The 21,364-nt window shown below is 42.9% G+C and overlaps 1 protein-coding gene across 3 annotated transcripts in view; it reads right to left on the bottom strand.

Annotated features, from left to right (window-relative positions):
* Positions 1-15,697: 15,697 nt before the first annotated feature.
* LOC120998647 (dihydroxyacetone phosphate acyltransferase-like) overlaps positions 15,698-21,364 on the bottom strand; it is a 401,782-nt gene continuing 396,115 nt past the window's right edge. For all 3 annotated transcript variants that reach the window (XM_040429400.1, XM_040429402.1, XM_040429401.1), the window contains one exon: positions 15,698-15,800. In XM_040429400.1, the coding sequence (XP_040285334.1) occupies positions 15,763-15,800 (38 nt within the window). In that variant the 3' untranslated portion in view covers positions 15,698-15,762. The remainder of the gene's footprint in view (positions 15,801-21,364) is intronic.

Genomic DNA, 21,364 nt, shown 5'->3' with positions numbered 1-21,364 from the left:
TGTCATCTATAAACACTGGAACATCTTACAAAAATCATATCCTGAGATTCAGGAATTTAGGGACCGTCCCATGATGTGTTTCAAGCGAAATAAAAATATTAGGGACATGATTGTCCGAGCAGATGTAGGGAGTGACAGGATGCCTCAGCGACAGCTCACTTTCTCTACAGTTAGGAAGGGAACATTTCCTTGTCTTAACTGTGTTCACTGCTCCAATGTGATTAAAGGCTCCAACATAGCACACCCACAGACAGGACAGCAAATCCCCATTCGGGGTCACTTCACATGCGATAGCAGTTTTGTGATCTATTTGCTTAAATGTCCCTGTGGGTTGTGCTATGTTGGGGAAACGACAATGCGTATGAAGGACCGGGTAGCAAAACATAAGTCCACAATTAGGAAAGAAAATATTTTGCTACCTATTCCCCAACATTTTAAAGAAAAAAATCACCGCATTTCACAATTGCGTTTTCAAATTCTAGAAGAAGTAACCTTACCCCGACGTGGAGGAAATCGGATCCAGATGCTCCACCAGCGTGAAGCATATTGGATCCATCGACTTGAGACGCTTGCGCCTAAAGGTTTAAATAAGGAATATTCACTTAATTGTTTTCTCTGATCCAATATGTGTGTGATAGATAATTGTGATCTGTCACTTTGTATTTATGCATGCTATTGCTTTGTAATCAAATATTGATACCGCGGCTTTCTATAAATGTCTGAACCGGCCATGAATCTTATTGAATACTGCAGCACAACCTATTTCCCGTGACATGCAACATACCTTTATAACATTTTCTGTAGCAGAGACAATGGTGCTATGTCATATGATGTTTCGTGTGACTGACATCATTGTCTCCGTGATTATATATTTGTTTTTGTATGAGGGGGTGATGTTCGAATTATAATGTATCGCTATCCATTGAGCATATATATGAGATGTGTAAGGGATCTAAAATTGCCTTGTAATAAATATAATAACATATGGATTAGATACTTATCTCACCGCACTCCACTCTTGACTAGTTTGTTTGGTTGGGTTGCCTAGCAGTATGACGCTCTGGCCCCGTGACTGGTCACATGGCCAGGGACGGCTCAGTCCGCCCCTCGCCATGTGACTGCTTACGTGGTCAAGAGGCGGGTTATTTGAATTGTATATAACGATGCCATTTGTAAACTACGATGAGCTGTTATCACCTGTACTTTGATAAAGACACAAACTAGTGTCGAAACGCGCGTCACACATGGGTGACGAATAAAAAGAAAACTTTTTTTCATCATTGGAATTACGGAGTGCTGGTCTTTATACTGTAGACAGTATGAGTGTCCCGAGGTAGAGTACCCAATCTGTACATAATCGATCATAAGAAGCTCTAGGGGTGCTGAGGTCCGGATGGCCTGGACAGGAGCCCGCTGTTTAGTACTCTTACTCAGCCTGCAGGGTCAACATTTAAGACATGCCTCGGCCACCATGTCTGCCAGATCTGGACAGTATACCAGCCGTTGGAGCGACATGGGCACCCCACTCAAGGTCTTCCCGGGCAGGCTCCGATCCCAATGACATGGGGATGACAATCTGTTGCCTATACTTCAGCTCTGACTGTAAGTATATGGTCCGACACAGGAGGCCCTGGGTAACAGTGAGTCAGCTTATCCCACTGCCTCAACAACTTTTGGCCCTCTGGAGTCAGACGGGCCCGCTCTTCTGGCCGAGGCCTGAATGTGCCACATCCTGGAACATGGATAATCGACCATGGTCAGGAGTTTCAGTGTGCTCTAGCTCCTCATCAGCACTCTGAGTCGACAACGCTACAGGGACTTTGGAGAGTGCATCGGCGTTGCCATTCTCCCTGCCTCACCAGAACTTGATGCAGTATTGGTACTTAGAAAGGCGAGCCAACCACCTCTGTTCAGGCGCACCAAGCTTGGCATTCTCCAGATGTGCTAACGGGTTGTTGTCATCACGGTCACCTCTGCACCTGTAGGGTACTCCACCAAATTTTTGTTCATGGCCCACACCAGTGCCAGTAGTTCCAATTAAAAGGAGCTATACTTGTCAAGGTTGCGCTCTGACTCCCTCAGAGACCAGCTGCTGTAGACAATGACTCTATCACGTCCATCTTTGACTTGGGATAACACGGCCCCTCAGACCATGTAGACTTCCGTCAGTGTACAACAGGAATGGGGTGTCGAACTGCGCATAAGCCAATATCGGGGCACTTGGTCAGCGCCTCCTTCACTGCTTCAAAGGCCTCTAGTTGCCGGGGTCCCAACTTGATGGGATGATTCTTTAGGCCCTCCGTAGTGCCCCTTGATAATTTGTTTAACGGTCCCACCAAATGAGCAAATTTGAGTATAAACCTCCTGTAGTAGCCAGCCATTCCCACGAATGCCCGCACCTCTCGTAGTGTACGCGGCTGGGGCCACTTGTGGACGGCCTCCACCTTGCTGGGTGCTGGCTTTACCCCCTCCTGGGTTACCAAATGTCCCAAATACTCTATCTGTTGTCTAAACAGTTGGAACTTCTTGGGCTTGATCTTGAGCCCATGGTTTTGCAGCGGTCCTAGGACCTGTCACAGCTTCTGGAGGCCCCAAACACTACTATGTTGTCCAGGTATATCAATACCGACTCGAAGTTGAGATCCCCAGACATTGGACAGGTCAGACGGCATCAGGTTGAACTCGTAGAGTCCCATAGGTAGGATGAAGTATTCACTTTGTCCTTCTTGGTCACTGGTACCTGCAAATACCCACTGGCCAGGTCAAGAGTCGAGAAGAACTTCGCATGACTCAGGGTGGAAAATGACTCCTCGATTGTAAGCTGTTGTGCTGCACTGCGGTCTAGCCCATACAACATACCCATACAGTTATTCTTGTTTTTTAGGGTAATAACAGGCAAGGTGTGGCTGTTTAGTCATGCCCACCAGTAGGTAAATTACCACGCTTTCCTCCTGCATCCATTGGAGGGCACTGTGCTATGCAGCACAAGGGTCTCACCCTTCGGGCTAGGTGTATGTAAATCTATTGGAAATTTCCAGCATTTGTGGTTGTGTTCATTATCATGTTTAAGTAAAATTCAGTTTTGGCAAAAGCTGGTGGTGGAGTTTGATGTATCCTGGGGAGCCCACCCCAGTTAATGGCTTACACCTGCATGGCGCATGTGTTCAATCTGGTTGTAAAGCAGTTCCTGAAGTCTTCTGCCCATCTGCAAGACATCCTGAAAACAGCCAGGAAACTTTGCATGCACTTCAGCCACTCCTACAACGCAAAGCACACCCTCCTTGAGCTGCAGCGGCAGAACGGCTTCCCCCAACATAGGTTGATATGTAACGTTTCCACTCATTGGAATTCCACCCTCCATATGTTGGACCGACTATGTGAACAGAAAAATGCCATAAACAATTTCTTAATGATACAGGTGGACAGAAGTACTCCCCTGTGTAACTTCAATGTTAGCCAGTGGCAGCTCATCCGTGACATCTGCCGTTTGCTCAGGTCCTTTGAAGAGGCCACAGTTTTGTCAGTCACCAGGACTACGGGATGAACAACGTCATTCCACTTATTCATGTCCTGGAATAGATGCTGCTAAATCTGGCTGGCCAGGGGACAGGAGACATGGCAACTATATCTCATGGCCACATGAGCCCTGTGGGGCCTGAACTAGAGGAGGAATAGGACATTCGAGCACAAGCAATGTGTAGAGAAATGGGTGTTTTTTCTACACAGGTGACAGGAGTAGAGGAGCAGGAGCAGCCAGAGAAGCTACAGGGCAATGAGGAAGACAAGACAGAGGATCCAGACAGACTGTGGCAGTATGCAGTGGAGATGGAGGCAGGGAGTCCCTCCAAGTCACTTGCACAAATGGCCCGATGCATGCTCATTTGCTTACGTAGTGACAGCCGAATTGTCACCATTCGCAAATGGGATGACTACTGGTTCTCCACCATGTTAAACACTTGCTACCGGACCAAAATGGGGGCCTTTTTCACACCCACTAAGAGGGAGATCAACCAGAACTACAATCGAGACATCCTATGTAGTCAGTTGGCCGCTGCCTATTCTCACGCAGGTCTGACCGGGGGGCCCTCTGCGCTCATGTTCCTCTGCCATGGCTGCTGGTTGGTTGGGGGTACATGAGCAGTACCAGCTCCATCAGCAGCAACTTAAGTCTAGAGTCGCTAATGAGCAGTTTTTGTCACCCGCCTACTGAAGAAACTACTTACCAGCAGCAGCAAGACATAGAGCACAACCTAAACCAGCAGGATGTGACATACTTGGAGTGCACCCAGCCACCCCACATCGAAGATCCCCTGGACTACTGGGCAGCCAAACTCGATTTGTTTCCGCAACTGACCGAGTTTGCCCTGGACAAGCTTTCCTGCCCGGCCAACAGTGTGGCATCAGAGCGGGTGTTTAGAGTGGCGGGGGCCATAATTACCCCAAGGAGAACTCACCTGTCCACCCAAAATGTAGATAAACTGACCTTTGTGAAAATGAATCAGCCAGGATTTTCAAACACCAATGCCTGATGCATCAGACTAGATCATCCATGGTGCCAAACCAACACTTTGACAAAAGAGACCTGTTTCTTCTGGCTACCTGCTTCAGCTACTATTCTGATGCTGCCACCCACCTGATGTCACACCTGCTGCCAGGTGTTCCTACTGTCAGCCACCATCTTCATCTGCTACTGGTATTGCCCCCACCTACCCACTCTGTCACTGGGCCACTCTGTGGTCTCCTCATGCTGCTGCCACCTCACCACTCTGTGGTCTCCTCATGCTGCTGCCACATCACCACTTTGTGGTCTCCTCATGCTGCTGCCACCTCACCACTATGTCACTGGGCCGCTCTGTGGTCTTCTCATGCTGCTGCCACCTCACCACTATGTCACTGGGCCACTCTGTGGTCTCCTCATGCTGCTGCCACTTTACCACTCTGTGGTCTCCTCATGCTGCTGCCACCTCAACAAGATGTCTCTGAGCCACTCTGTGGTCTCCTCATGCTGCTGCCACTTCACCACTCTGTGGTCTCCTCATGCTGCTGCCACCTCAACACTATGTCTCTGGGCCACTCTGTGGTTTACTCATGCTGCTGCCACTTCACCACCCTGTGGTCTCCTCATTCTGCTTCCACCTCAACTCTATGTCTCTGGGACACTCTGTGTTCTCTTCATGTTGCTGCCACCTCACCACTCTGTGGTCTCCTCATGCTGCTGCCACCTCACCACTATGTCACTGGGCCACTCTGTGGTCTCCTCATGCTGCTGCCACTTCACCACTCTGTGGTCTCCTCATGCTGCAGCCACTTCTCCACTCTGTGGTCTCCTCATGCTGTAGCCACTTCACCACTCTGTGGCCTCCTCATGATGCTGCCACATCACTTCTCTGTGGTCTCCTCATGCTGCTGCCACCTCAAACTATGTCTCTGAGCCACTCTGTGATCTCCTCATGCTGCTTCCACTTCACCGCTGTGTGGTCTCCTCATGCTGCTGCCACTTTACCACTGTGTGGTCTCTTCATGCTGCTGCCACCTCACCACTATGTAATTGGGCCACTCTGTGGACTTCTCATGCTGTTCCCACCCTCCCCACTTCATGACTGGGCCACTATTTTACCTTTTTGGCCTGGTTGACATCATCATTTATTTGACCCTTCTTCTGATCTTTCAGAAGGAAGGTAAAATGAGACGCACAATGGATCCTCTCTATGTAGCAGCTGTAAGGCCTATATGGTCCCATCAGAATTGGCTTATGATTTGGTAGCCAAAAGCAGAAGTGGGTACAAAACACAGAAGACAAATATTCTATTCACATGTCATCTCTGTTTTGGATCAACTTCAGTTTTTTTGGCCTTATCAATACTGATGGATTACTGACAAAATGCTGACCGAGTGAAAGTGGATGCTCAACAGACAGGATACGTTTTCTGGGGGTTATTGTTCTGACGGATCAGAGGATGGGCAAAATAATCAACACAAACTCCAGATAAAGGTCTGATATTTCATAAGTCAGAGGACCCTCCAAAAGTCAATCTTGACATTTAAACGCTCTTTAAATGTACAGCCCCTTCCTAGTGAACATGGTTCTAACTTTACTGACCCTATTGATCGCAGAATTGGCAGTGCCTTATGTAGGAGTTATATGTCAGCCTCAGCTCAAGCAAGGTCTGCACTTTCTTTTCATATGGTGGCAAGTAAACTTGGATCTTGGCTTCTCCAGATTGAGGAGGACATAGACAGAGGAGTTCCTATGGATGATATTCTATAATTGTTTAAACAGGTTTCCTTGGCTTCTGATGCCCTCTGTGAAAGCAAGCTAGGTTTGTAGCTCATTCCATGTCACAGTCTACTGCAGGTAAAAAATCACTATTGATTAAACCTTAGGGGGCAGATGTCCACTCTAAAAATGCCCTATCCTCTATGGACTAGATGGCTGCCACAGAAGAAAGAAAATGTATTCAGGTGCTGTCACCAGAATAGTAAACCCCGGGCAATAGACCTGGAAAACCCTTTTCCAAGTACATTGCCCGGGTGATACTATTCTGGTGACAGCGTCTAAATCCAGTTTCTTTCTTCTGTTCCAGCTATCTTGTCCATGCTCCCAGCTCATGCAGCTACAGATAATGACTTCAGTCTTAAGCACCTGTTGACTGTGTGGACCTCTAATATCACACAAAAAATGGTTATGGCATAGCGTTTACCTCTTATCCCCCAAACAGGTATGTAGAAACTCCAATGTTACCTTGACAAAGACAGTGTTTATTAGAAAATGCCATAATAGATTTCATTTACATGAACATTGTGGAATTGGAGTGTATTCTCGAGTATATTCTAAGGTCTTTTTGTTCTGATACCTCAGATGAGGTGGTGGACAATTATAAAACTAAGGTATTTGAACAAATTTACAGTCAGGTCCATAAATATTGGGACATTGACACAATTCAATTTTTTTTGGCTCTATACACCACCACAATGGATTTGAAAAGAAACAAACAAGATGTGCTTTAACTGCAGATTGTCAGCTTTAATTTCAGGGTATTTACATCCAAATCAGGTGAACGGTGTAGGAATTACAACAGTTTGCATATGTGCATCCCACTTGGTAAGGGACCAAAAGTAATGGGACATAATAATAATCATAAATCAAACTTTCACTTTTTAATACTTGGTTGCAAACCCTTTGAAGTCAATTACAGCCTGAAGTCTGGAACGAGTAGACATCACCAGATGCTGGGTTTCATCCCTGGTGATGCTTTGCCAGGCCTCTACTGCAACTGTCTTCAGTTCCTGCTTATTCTTGGCGCATTTTCCCTTCAGTTTTGTCTTCAGCAAGTGAAATGCATGCTCAATCAGATTCAGGTTTGGTGATTGACTTGGCCATTGCATAACATTCCACTTCTTTCCCTTAAAAGACTCTTTGGTTGCTTTTGCAGTATGCTTTAGGTCAGGGATGGCCAACCTGAGGCTCTCCAGATGTTGCAAAACTACAACTCCCAGCATGCCCGGACTGCCAACAGCTATCAGCCTACAGCAGGGCATGGTGGGAATTGTAGTTTTACAACAGCTGGAGAGCCACGGGTTGGCCATGCCTGCTTTAGGTCATTGTCCATCTGCACTGTGAAGCGCCGTCCAATGAGTTCTGAATATGAGCAGATAATATTGATCGAAACACTTCAGAATTCATCCTGTTGCTTTTGTCAGTAGTGAAATCATCAATAAATACAAGAGAACCAGTTCCATTGGCAGCCATACATGCCCACGCCATGACACTACCACCACCATGCTTTACTGATGAGGTGGTATGCTTAGGATCATGAGCAGTTCCTTTCCTTCTCCATACTCTTCTCTTCCCATCACTCTGGTACAAGTTGATCTTGGTCTCATCTGTCCATAGGATTTTGTTCCAGAACTGTGAAGGCTTTTTTAGATGTCGTTTGGCAAACTCTAATCTGGCCTTCCTGTTTTTAAAGGCTCACCAATGGTTTACATCTTGTGGTGAAGCCTCTGTATTCACTCTGGTGAAGTCTTCTCTTGATTGTTGATTTTGACACACATACACCTACCTCCTGGAGAGTGTTCTTGATCTGGCCAACTGTTGTGAAGGGTGTTTTCTTTACCAGGGAAAGAATTCTTTGGTCATCCACCACAGTTATTTTACGTGGTCTTCCAGGTCTTTTGGTGTTGCTGAGCTCACCGGTGCGTTCCTTCTTTTTAAGAATGTTCCAAACAGTTGTTTTGGCCACGCCTAATGTTTTTTCTATCTCTCTGATGGGTTCGTTTGTTTTTTTAGCCTAATGATGGCTTGCTTCACTGATAGTGACAGCTCTTTGGATCTCATCTTGAGAGTTGACAGCTACAGATTCTAAACGCAAATAGCACACTTGAAATGAACTCTGGACCTTTTATCTGCTCATTGTATTTGGGATAATGAGGGAATAACACGCACATGGCCATGGAACAGCTGAGAAGCCAATTGTCCCATTACTTTTGGTCCCTTAACAAGTGGGAGGCAAATATGCAAACTGTTGTAATTCCTACACCGTTCACCTGATTTGGATGTAAATACCCTCAAATTAAAGCTGACAGTCTGCAGTTAAAGCACATCTTGTCCGTTTCATTTCAAATCCATTGTGGTGGTGTATAGAGCCAAAAATGTTAGAATTGTGTCGATGTCCCAATATTTATGGACCTGACTGTATATGGAAGAAAAAAAATGTGCATGAAAATCTTCTGGAAGAAGACTTCCTATCCACAATAGATTTGCAGTATGCATACTTTATGTTCCCATTCACAAAAGACATTGGACATTTTTGAACATTACAGTCCACATAGAGAACATGATTCATAATCTACAATTTACTTCACTTCCTTTCTGAATTTCTTCAGCCCCACACACATTCACCAAGGTTGCTGCTTCAGAGTGGCCAGTTTGAGAGAGTTTGATATAACAATAATTCCTTACCTAGAAGACTGGCTAGTAACAGCTGCCATTGCTGAGATTCTCAATTTATATCTGCACATCATATTTAACCATTTGCAGTCTCTAGTATGGATAATCAATTGGAAAAAATAACTCCAGCCCAGCAGAAACAATTCTTGCGATTTCTTTTGGATACCAGAACCATGACCTTTTTTCTCCCTTCAGATAGGTTACACATCCTTCTCCAGGCCATAACAGTAATGAGACAGCCAAGGCTGTCTCTTTTCATCTGATAATGATGGCCCTTGGTCTGATGGCTGCATCCAGCCAAGCAATAGAGTGGGCAAGATGGCATATGAGAACATTGCAAAAGGAAATACTGCTGAAATGGAATCAAGACCTTACTACTCTAGACAATAATTTACATTTCTTTCTGTAGTTTTTACTGATACCATTTTGGAGTGTGTGTGACTTTTTGATCACATTCTATTAAATTTTTTCGGTAAGAGAAGCAATGAAAAAATGGCAAATTGGTAATTTTGACCCTTTTTTTTTCCGTTATGCCATTTGCCGTTTTGGAAAAATATTTTTACAGTTTAATAGTAAAGCCATTTTTGGTCGCGGTGATACCCATGATGTTTCTATTTTTTGTTATTTAAGTATTTATTTTTTTATTATACTGAAACCCCTTTCAGTATAATAAAAAAATAAATACTTAAATAACAAAAAATAGAAACATCATGGGTATCACCGCGACCAAAAATGGCTTTACTATTAAACTGTAAAAATATTTTTCCAAAACGGCAAATGGCATAACGGAAAAAAAAAGGGTCAAAATTACCAATTTCTGGTATCCAAAAACTTTTTTTTATATTTTATATATTTTAGTTTTTTTACTTTTTTGTAATGATTTTGAAGCTCTTATTTTAGCATTCAAAATAAAAAAAAATATTTAAAATTTTGAACAATCATGGAATTTTAAAATGTATCTCTTACTGACTGTTGCTCATCTCTTATGTTGGCCTGCCACCTGGTGGGCTAAATAAGAATTGCAGCTTCAATGCCATCAGCTTCTTCAGCGAGGCTGAGCACATTGAAAGCAATTACTGGAATCCTCATTGGCCACAGAGGATGGCGGTAACAAGCCTGGAAGTGCGAGCTTCCGGGTATTTGAACCTTTAGATGTCGTGATCTCAATTGATCATGGCATCTAAAGGCTTTAATTACTACGATTGGCATTATTATAGCCGCGGGTCCTGTTTGAAACAGCAGAGACCCGCTGGCCATGACGCCCGATGCAAGTGCGAGCGGGCACCATGTTTGCCTATCGCTCCAGAGCTGGTATGGTCCTGATAGCAAAAGGGTTAATTTTCCTGCAGGATAAGGCCGTCTTAAGAACCTTACCATTCTTTCAACCTAAGGTGCCCTCCTTCAATAATCTAAATCAGCTGGTTGAGTTGCCAGTGTTTTCTCCAGATTCTTCTTCAAATGAAGAAATTACACTTGAATGTTGGCAGGGCTTTAAGTGTCTACATGGAAGCGCATCAAGAAATCTAGGAGAACAGACCATCTGTTTATTTATTAATCAGGAAAGACTGAGGGGCAGAAAATATCAATGGCTTTCTTATCCAGATGCATCTGAGCAGAAGGGTATTGAAACACTATAGGCTGGACATCCGTAGATCAAATCACATTAATGTTGGAACGGAAATTTTACGTCTTACTAATATATAAAATTATCTGCCTGAATAGACGTATGAGGAAAAAATAATAAATAGTTTATTAAATATTAAACGGGAAACTGAATATCAGGCTTCCAGACTCGAATACAGTGATGTAGGAGAGGGATTAAATTCACACCACTGCAAGAGAGTCCGGACTAAAAACCCCATCCAGCTAGCACATCGGTGCTAATATAAGCTGGCAGGGGAACAGGACACGGCTCTGGAGATTGAACCAGGTTCAGGTGTATCTGGTATGGATCTACCTGGCTAAGTGATATGGGATAGCTAGCGAGTGACTAAAACCCCTATAGGGTAAAACATCCACCAGGTGTATGTGGATGCTCACTCAGCTATCTCAATCAACCTAATTAAGCCTAGGGTATAGTATAGATCACAGACCTTATATACTCGAGTCAGCAGTTGCGCTGCTCAGTCAAAGTAACACCCTGCCTAGAGAGCCGTGTAACAAACACAGAATCACCGGCTCAACGCGTTTCGCTATGGCCATATGAGCCACAATTCATCAGGAGCGAAGCGAGAATCTCTGTTACAACAAAGTTTGCCTGTAAGGCAGAATCGCCTCACACTGTTGTGTGTAGAGGCATTCGGCGCTGTGATGGCCGTACGCGGCGTGAACGCCGAGAAGATATCAAATCAACCCCGCCTAAAGGGGGGCGTGTGTAAGCGCTCGGTCGAATCAGAAGAAGGCGCGTCATCTGACATACACCCCCGATCCGCCCAGCGCCCTCATCACAGCACACACCTCCATACTAGCACAACAAGTGCCCATGTAAATAGGGGGAATCGAAAGTCGCGGCTGGAAGTATGTCACCTACACGCCTGACACTAATGTCGGCTGAATCGAGAGAACACAAGTTGGTGACATCACGGTAAGTATATGTGCATGTACAGAAAGAAAGAACCGCATCCAACAGGCATGAATAGAAGGAAAATAGCAGACATATCGACATGGACCAAGAAGCAAGCCCCGCCTCCATAAATCCCGTATATCTATACAGAGGGGATCATGGAGACACAGGGGGCATTATAGCAAACATAATGGGCAAAAAGTTTTTATATATATGGCCAAAAATTGTTTGTATGTACGCAAAAAACACACACACAAAGGAAGGTATCCAGAATGTGGTACCTATGGCTCAAATGAAGCATGAATACGAAATTGCCTCATTTAACCCACTAGGGTGGATGGTTTGTAATCTAAAGATCCACATCGCTTCTTTTTGGAGCAGTAGTGTGTCTATATCTCCACCGCGTATGGATCTTTTGGGCATAACAATGCCCTGGACCCTCAGAACATCCGGATTCCCAGCGTGTACATCCCGTACATGGCGAGACACCGTAGTGTCTCTTGAGTTCCGGATGTCTGATAGATGTTCTCCTATCCTCCGTCTCAATTCACGCTTTGTCTTGCCCACGTACTGAAGGCCACATTTGCAGGTAATAAGATATATTAGACCCACTGAGGTGCATCTAATAAAAGACCGAATCTCATATCTTATTCCACTAGTGGCACTGGTGAACGAATCTCCTTTGGTGATGAATTTGCATATAATGCACGAACCACAGGGGAACTTACCTTTGGCTGAATTTTTGAGCCATGTTTCAGGAGTGGGCCGAGTGTAGAGGCTATGCACTAATCGATCACGTAAATTGGAGCCACGTCTGTACGTGACCAATGGGCGGTCAGATAGGGATGATCCAATGTCAGGGTCCGATTATAGAATGGACCAGTGGTTCTGGAGTATTTCCTGAACTTGGCGGTGGGCCTTGTCAAAATTAGCCAGGATACGTGGTGTCATATCAACATTATCCCTATTTCTAGGGGTCAATAACTGGCTACGATTTGTGCTCATGGCATTATGGTACGCCTTTTTCAGGGTGTACTCTGGGTATCCCCTGTTGGTAAACCTGTGTTTCAGGTCCAAGGCTGCGGCCTTAAACTCACCAAGCTCCGAACAATTTCTCCTAGCCCTGAGGTACTGTCCCTTAGGGATACCCCTTCTCAGGGCCAGGGGATGTCCGCTCTTCCAGTGTAGGAGACTGTTGGTCGCAGTTTGTTTCCTAAACAACTTGGTAGTAATGCGTCTATCAGCACCTATTGAGATGCTGAGGTCTAAAAACATAATTTGGCTCTCCTGTATCTCTGATGTAAAAAAGAGGCCAATGACGTTAGTGTTTAGTGTCTCCACAAATTCAAGAAAACCCTCTCTAGTGCCAGTCCACAGAATCAAGATATCATCCAGATATCGAATCCACAATTGGATACAAGATGTGTACGAATCCATGGATTCCGCGAACACCACCTCCTTCTCCCACCAGCCCAGGAAAAGGTTTGCGAAGGTAGGGGCACAAGGACTACCCATCGCCACCCCCCTGAGCTGGTTGTAGATACGTTGGTCAAAGAGGAAGATGTTCCGTGTCAGGATAAAATCCAACAATTGCATAATAAAAGCATTATGGCGGCGACACTGGTCCCCCCTCTGCCGGAGGAAAGTCTCTACCGCTTTACACTCCAATTCATGTAATATAGAGGTGTAAAGGGCTTCGACATCCAGACTAGCCAACCATATGTCCTGTTCACAGTATATCCCATCCAGTCTCTGTAACACATCCATAGTGTCACGGGCATATGAGGGCAGACTCACCACAAATGGACGCAGGATGGTATCCACATAGGTACTTATATTTGCAGTGAGGCTGCCCATGCCCGAGAAAATCGGTCTGCCCTTTACAGAAGGACCATGTTTATGTAGCTTAGGCAAGCTGTAGAATGTAGCAAGAACAGGGAATTTAGGTAATAAAAATTCATATTCTGTCCTGCTAATTAATCTCTCTTGCAGAGCATCCTGCAGTATCCCTGCCAATTGGGCCTTGAATATTAATGTGGGGTCAGAACTCAAGGTGTTATAAGTTTTTTTATCCTCCAAAAGTCTGAGGCACATGGAACGGTAATTTTCTTGGTCCATGACAACAATGTTGCCGCCCTTGTCAGAGGGCTTAAAGACAACACTGTTGTCATTTTCCAGCCGTTCCAGTGCCACTCTTTCCTCAGGCTTCATATTGTCATGCCCAAGGTTTAGCCCATCAGGTTTCTGAAGGTCCCGAATCACCACATTTATAAAGGTATCAATCGGGGAATTGTCATTGAGGGGTGGGAATAGCTTGGACGGATTCTTCAAGTCCGTATATGGACCATCCCCTATATTCCTGCAGATCTTCCATGTTGATACCCAATTCTAGACACTGTCGTCTATTATGCAATGAAAAAAAAAATTTCCACTTAAGTTTGCGTGCATATAACTGCAGATCCTTGATCCAATAAAACAAATTAAACTTTTGGAGGGGTACAAACGATAAACCTTTTTGAAGGACCTCTAATTGTAATGGAGAGAGATCCCGTTTGGACAAATTAACGACCTGTAGTTCATCTACTTTGGATCTACTGGGGGTCTCCTGTAACGTAGAAGGTAGTCGGATACCGGTGGGGTCTGATCTAAAAAACCCCCACGTGAGCCTCTTCCTCTTCTACCACCCTGTTTAGGTCCCCGTGATCCCTGAGATCTTCTATTCGTGTTAGCTCGTCCACGAGGTGGTAAAATAACTCGTTCACCGTCTGTGTCACATTCAGAGGAAGACAGATCCGTGTCTATCTCAGAAGTGACCTGGCGTTTTGGGCCAAATTCAAGTACTCGCCCTTCTTTAAAGTCATTAGTATCCCTATTATATAGGAAGTGTTTTCTCTCTTTGATTTGAGCAGTAAAACGCTCTATATTTTGCTGCAAGAGTGTTTCTTTTTTGTTAAACTCACTATGTTCGCTAAATTTCTTTGCCTGTACAATGCTCTCCTTTAACTCTGTCTCGCTCACTGATAGTAGTCGTCTCTCTTCTTCTAATAGTAACCGCATTAAGCGGAGGGAGCCTGCAATAGATTCTTGCTCCCACTTTTTGAGGAACTCATTAGAGCGTACGCGTGCTGTAGGGAGGATAGGACTTCTAAGACCTCTTGGAACTATATTATTTTTTATATAAGTATCCAGCATCTGAACCTCCCACCAGCATCGAACATGATCTTTATAAATGCGGTTCAGATGTTTAAATGATGCGGTAATACTAATTTGTGCTGTCTATGAAGGCAGCTCCTTTTCCGTGAACACCTCCTTGGGATCACCCAGCCAACATTCAGAGCTCAGGTCATTAGACAAAAAGCCTGCCATTCCCCACCCAAGAATAAATTCTACCAAAAATCAAATCACATTAATGTTCGAACGGAAATTTTACGTCCGTAGAACCAAAGAAGCAGCCTTTGGCAGAGAGGTAATGCAGTCCATACTATAAGGCTACTTTCATGGAAGCATTTTTTTTCCAGTATTGAGACCCTATGACGGAACTCAATACCGGAAAAAAAACGCTTTCCCATTCATTGTCAATGGGGACAAAACATAACTGAACAGAATGGAATGCTCCAAAGTGCATTCCATTCCATTTAGTTGCATTCTCATACGGAAAAGTAAACCGTAGCATGGTGATCTTTCACAAGAGCAGATAAAGCTGGTAGTGTTGAGCGAAGCGAGCTTTGGATGCTTCATCCGAAGTTGCTTCGTTCAAAACTTTGGAATAATACTGTACAGAGATTTATTTACAAAATCAAGAATCACAGAAAAAGATACAAAACATCCGTAATGATATATAACTAAATATGCAGATGTACATGGCAACATTTATAAGGAAAAAATCACAGAAAATAAAGTGATCATTCGTCCCCATTACAAAAGATGATGTGCTGCAAAAATCTTTGGTGCTGCTGTATTTAACCATTAATTTTTTTTTTTAAAGGATCTTAGTTTTAGTGTACTGTACCTGACTAGGCTTAAAATTATGTATCATTCTTGGTAGAAGTAAAACTTTTTTATTCACATATTCTAGCATTCAGAAAGATCATCGTAGGAAAATAAACAACTTTACTGTATTTCTATATTTAAAGAACAATTATGTGTCTCATGAAATTGTAATTCCCACCAATCAAAAAAAAAAATTGTCATCACATAGCCCGTACAATATCTCACTGATAACTGGGTGTTTAAGAGTTAGACAGATTCCTTAAAGTCTTGATGCTGGAAACTTTCTCGAGGACGCTTCTGTAAAATAAAGATCAAAATAATTTAATAATAATAATTTAATGATTTCTAATACTTTACTAAACATTCCTTTTTTAAGAAGCAGTTTGGTCCTAATTCTTATAACAGCTGATGAAAACATTACACAAACCCTTAATATTGTATGTGAATGAAAGATCTTTACTAGAGATTTGTGAATTGATTCTACACAATCAAATTTATGGATTTTCCCAAAACTTCAGCGAATCCAAATTTTCTGAGATTTGTCCTGCATGAGCAACTAAAAACTTTACATATGAGAATACAGGGAGGATGATAAAGAAGACCTCATGTACAGTGTTCGTTTTAGGACATGGTCAGATATCATAGTCACATATCAGAATAATGTCAGTGTGAGGCAAAATACTCACCCTGATACCTGACCATGACACCTGACCCTGGCACCTGACTCTGACACGACTCCTGACCCTGAGTTTTATATTTGACTCTAACATCTGAGTTTGACTTATGCTCTTCATAGGTCAGGGTCAAAGTCAGAATGAGTTATAGATATAATATGTATGTGTACACAACCAAAGAAAGTATATTGCTGAGCTTCTGGCTATGTGTCTGAAATGCTGTGAGCTAACATGTTACAGTGTTATATGAGTGCATAGCTCAGTGGTTAGGTTACTGGTTTGTGCACTGGAGTTTTTGGGTTCAAAACCCATTAGTAACATAAAAAAAAACAAGTTAAGAGACAAATTCAAGTGATGCTGTTGTTTGACTTTCCTGACTAGTCAACCAGTGGTGTACATAGAGAAGTAAGGGCCCCATAGTAAGGATCAAACCAGGCCCCCCACACAGGACATAAAGGTTTCTGCCTAAACCCCTTTCAATGACCATTGGGCCATTTTTTCCACTGCCTCGTTTGTTAAAAGTTGTTTCTTTAAAGGGTAGAGTCCTGACCAAGTTTTCATGCCCAGCAGAAGGGAACATGATCCCAACTGGGCTCCCTGTTGCCCTGGGTCCCAAAGAAGTCGCATGGTCTGTCGCTATGGTCTGCCGCTTCACCAAGGCAGCCCCCCTGATATGAGTATCAGAGCAGTTCATGCTCCGATGCTCTCCTTTGCCCTGCGCTAAATCACGCAGGGCAAAGGTATTTTCAAGTGTTCCGGTGACGTACTGGCCTCTCCATGGGGCTGTCAGGAAGCCCGTTGACGTCACCGGCACTGATGGGCAGGCTTTAACGCTGCCTTATCCAGTAAAACGGCTAGGGCAGCGGTAAAGCATGCCCATCAGAGCCGGTGACGTCACCGAACACACTGCTGGGCAGAAGCTTCCGCACGGCAGTGTGTTATTGTAAACAAAAGAGCCCGTGCCCGATTTAGCGCAGGGCAAGGGAGCGCATCGGAGCAAGAGATGCCTCTATGCCAACATCAGGGGGGCTGCCTGGCTGAAAATAAGGGCATATCTGGGTTCAGCTCTGAACCCGGACAACCCCTTTAATAGTTTTGCATGTAGAAATCCCTGTTTCAAGTCCCCAGAGAGATCTGTTTTCTTTCTATTATTTTTTTTCTTTGTTATTTAAAACCATTTTAGTAGGATGTACTATAATAAATAATGCATCATTAATAATAATAAGGCCTTTCTATATTGAGAATATTGTTTGTTTGTTTGTTTTTTTGTTAAGACTGGTTTATTCATAGACACTAAATATTTATACAGAAATCAGTAATATTTATTAGCTTTCTAAAAAACATTATTCTCAACATGACAAGGACATAGAATTTTCTTATTTAATAAATGTGGAAGAAAAAAAATATCTGAAGAAAAAACTTCAAAGTCTCTTTTGAGATTAAAACCTAGGATCTCTAAATGTAAAACCAATAGCTTAACCTCTAAGATATAGCATTACCACATAGTAATATATGTATTTTTTATGCTGATATTTAGAGATGAGCGAATCAAAGTTGACAAAGTGGAATTCTATACAAATTTCAAGAAAAATCTGATTTGCACTGAATCCGAATTTCCTCACGCTTCGTTGTAACGAATCAAATTTTTTCCTAAATCCAGCCAGCCCTGTGATGTCCCAGCCCTATAAATAGCCTCAGCCATCTTGGATTCTGCCATTTTCGAGTGTACCTCCAGCAAACCGTTCTTGTTCTTGAGTGCTGTTTGATACAGCCATTAACAGGGTTTATTACAAGGAAATATTTCTACGTCTTAATTGCCCTTGTGCGGTGCAATTATATGTTCTAAAGCATTTTTTTGGCGTGTATTAGTGGCACAAAATTTTTTTTGCCGCCGTTCAGCGGTGCAATTATATGTTCTAAAGCCCTTTTTGGAGTGTATTAGTGGCAAAAGAAAAATATGTTTGCCGTTCAGAGGAGCAGTTATATGTTCTAAAGCCTTTTGTGGAGTGTAGAAGTAGAAAAAAGAAAAATATATTTGCCGTTCAGCGGTGCAATTACAGTACAGACCAAAAGTTTGGACACACCTTCTCATTCAAAGAGTTTTATTTATTTTCATGACTATGAAAATTGTAGATTCACACTGAAGGCATCAAAACTATGAATTAACACATGTGGAATTATATACATAACAAACAAGTGTGAAACAACTGAAAATATGTCATATTCTAGGTTCTTCAAAGTAGCCACCTTTTGCTTTGATTACTGTTTTGCACACTCTTGGCATTCTCTTGATGAGCTTCAAGAGGTAGTCCCCTGAAATGGTTTTCACTTCACAGGTGTGCCCTGTCAGGTTTAATAAGTGGGATTTCTTGCCTTATAAATGGGGTTGGGACCATCAGTTGCATTGAGGAGACGTCAGGTGGATACACAGCTGATAGTCCTACTGAATAGACTGTTAGAATTTGTATTATGGCAAGAAAAAAGCAGGTAAGTAAAGAAAAACGAGTGGCCATCATTGCTTTAAGAAATGAAGGTCAGTCAGTCAGCCGAAAAATTGGGAAAACTTTGAAAGTAAGGGCTATTTGACCATGAAGGAGAGTGATGGGGTGCTGCGCCAGATGACCTGGCCTCCACAGTCACCGGACCTGAACCCAATCGAGATGGTTTGGGGTGAGCTGGACCGCAGAGTGAAGGCAAAAGGGCCAACAAGTGCTAAGCATCTCTGGGAACTCCTTCAAGACTGTTGGAAGACTATTTCAGGGGACTACCTCTTGAAGCTCATCACGAGAATGCCAAGAGTGTGCAAAGCAGTAATCAAAGCAAAAGGTGGCTACTTTGAAGAACCTAGAATATGACATATTTTCAGTTGTTTCACACTTGTTTGTTATGTATATAATTCTACATGTGTTAATTCATAGTTTTGATGCCTTCATAGTCATGAAAATAAAGAAAACTCTTTGAATGAGAAGGTGTGTCCAAACTTTTGGTCTGTACTGTATATGTTCTAAAGCCTTTTGTGGAGTGTAGAAGTGGAAAAAAGAAAAATATATTTGCCGTTCAGCGGTGCAGTTATATGTTCTAAAGCATTTTGTGTAGTGTATAAGTGGAAAAAAATAAGGGCCCATTTGCCGTTCAGAGGTGCAGTTATATGTTCTAAAGCCCTTTTTGTCGTGTACTATTGGCAAAACAAAAAAAAAATTGCCGTTCAGCGGTGCAGTTATATGATCTAAAGCCCTTTTTTGCGTGTATTAGTGGCAAAAAAAAAGGATTTGCTGTTGTGTGGTGAAGTGAGGAAATTACAGACTTTTTTGGGTGTTTAATTTTCTTTTTATTTATTTATTTGTTATGGCAGAGGCCTAAATGTTTCTAGCGCAGGCAGAGGTCGCAGCAGAGTAAAGAAGTGTACCAGCAGGAGTCGCAGCGAGACACCTGAACTCCCGGTGTCATCTAACAATCGTGTCTTGACCAGCAACCCAGCAGTTCTTAACCACTTCAGCCCCCCTAGCTTAAACACCCTTAATGACCAGACCACTTTTTACACTTCTGCACTACACTACTTTCACCATTTATTGCTCGGTCATGCAACTTACCACCCAAATGAATTTTACCTCCTATTCTTCTCCCTAATAGAGCTTTCATTTGGTGGTATTTCATTGCTGCTGACATTTTTACTTTTTTTGTTATTAATCAAAATTTTACGATTTTTTTGCAAAAAAATGAAATTTTTCACTTTCAGTTTTAAAATTTTGCAAAAAAAACGACATCCATATATAAATTTTTCTCTAAATTTATTGTTCTACATGTCTTTGATAAAAAAAAAATGTATGGGTAAAAAAAAATGGTTTGGGTAAAAGTTATAGCGTTTACAAACTATGGTACAAATGTGAATTTCCGCTTTTTGAAGCAGCTCTGACTTTCTGAGCACCTGTCATGTTTCCTGAGGTTCTACAATGCCCAGACAGTACAAACACCCCACAAATGACCCCATTTCGGAAAGTAGACACCCTAAGGTATTTGCTGATGGGCATAGTGAGTTCATAGACCTTTTTATTTTTTGTCACAAGTTAGCGGAAAATTATGATTCTTTTTTTTTTTTTCTTACAAAGTCTCATATTCCACTAACTTGTGACAAAAAATAAAAACTTCCATGAACTCACTATGCCCATCACGAAATACCTTGGGGTGTCTTCTTTCCAAAATGGGGTCACTTGTGGGGTAGTTATACTGCCCTGGCATTTTAGGGGCCCAAATGCGTGCGAAGTAGTTTGAAATCAAAATCTGTAAAAAATGGCCGGTGAAATCCAAAAGGTGCTCTTTGGAATGTGGGCCCCTTTGCCCACCTAGGCTGCAAAAAAGTGCCACACATCTAATATTGCCGTACTCAGGAGAAGTTGGACAATGTGTTTTGGGGTGTCATTTTACATATACCCATGCTGGGTGAGAGAAATATCTTGGCAAAAGACAACTTTTCCCATTTTTTTTATACAAAGTTGGCATTTGACCAAGATATTTATCTCACCCAGCATGGGTATATGTAAAAAGACACCCCAAAACACATTGCCCAACTTCTCCTGAGTACGGCAATACCACATGTGTGACACTTTTTTGCAGCCTAGGTGGGCAAAGGGGCCCACATTCCAAAGAGCACCTTTAGGATTTCACAGGTCATTTTTTACACATTTTGATTTCAAACTACTTACCACACATTAGGGCCCCTAGAATGCCAGGGCAGTATAACTACCCCACAAGTGACCCCATTTTGGAAAGAAGACACCCCAAGGTATTCCGTGAGGGGCATGTCGAGTTCCTAGAATTTTTTATTTTTTGTCACAAGTTAGCGGAAAATGATAATTTTTTATTTATTTATTTTTTTCTTACAAATTCTCATATTCCACTAACTTGTGACAAAAAATAAAAACTTCCATGAACTCACTATGCCCATCACGAAATACCGTGGGGTGTCTTCTTTCCAAAATGGGCTCACTTGTGGGGTAGTTATACTGCCCTGGCATTCTAGGGGCCCTAATGTGTGAGAAGTAGTTTGAAATCAAAATGTGTAAAAAATTCCCTGTGAAATCCGAAAGGTGCTCTTTGGAATGTGGGCCCCTTTGCCCACCTAGGCTGCAAAAAAGTGTCACACATCTGGTATCGCCGTACTCAGGAGAAGTTGGACAATGTGTTTTGGGG

The sequence above is a fragment of the Bufo bufo genome, chromosome 4 (genome assembly GCF_905171765.1).
Source record: "Bufo bufo chromosome 4, aBufBuf1.1, whole genome shotgun sequence".
NCBI classification, from domain to species: domain Eukaryota; kingdom Metazoa; phylum Chordata; class Amphibia; order Anura; family Bufonidae; genus Bufo; species Bufo bufo.
Note: the sequence above shows the minus strand (reverse complement) of the source record. Positions and strands in the feature narration are given on the sequence as shown.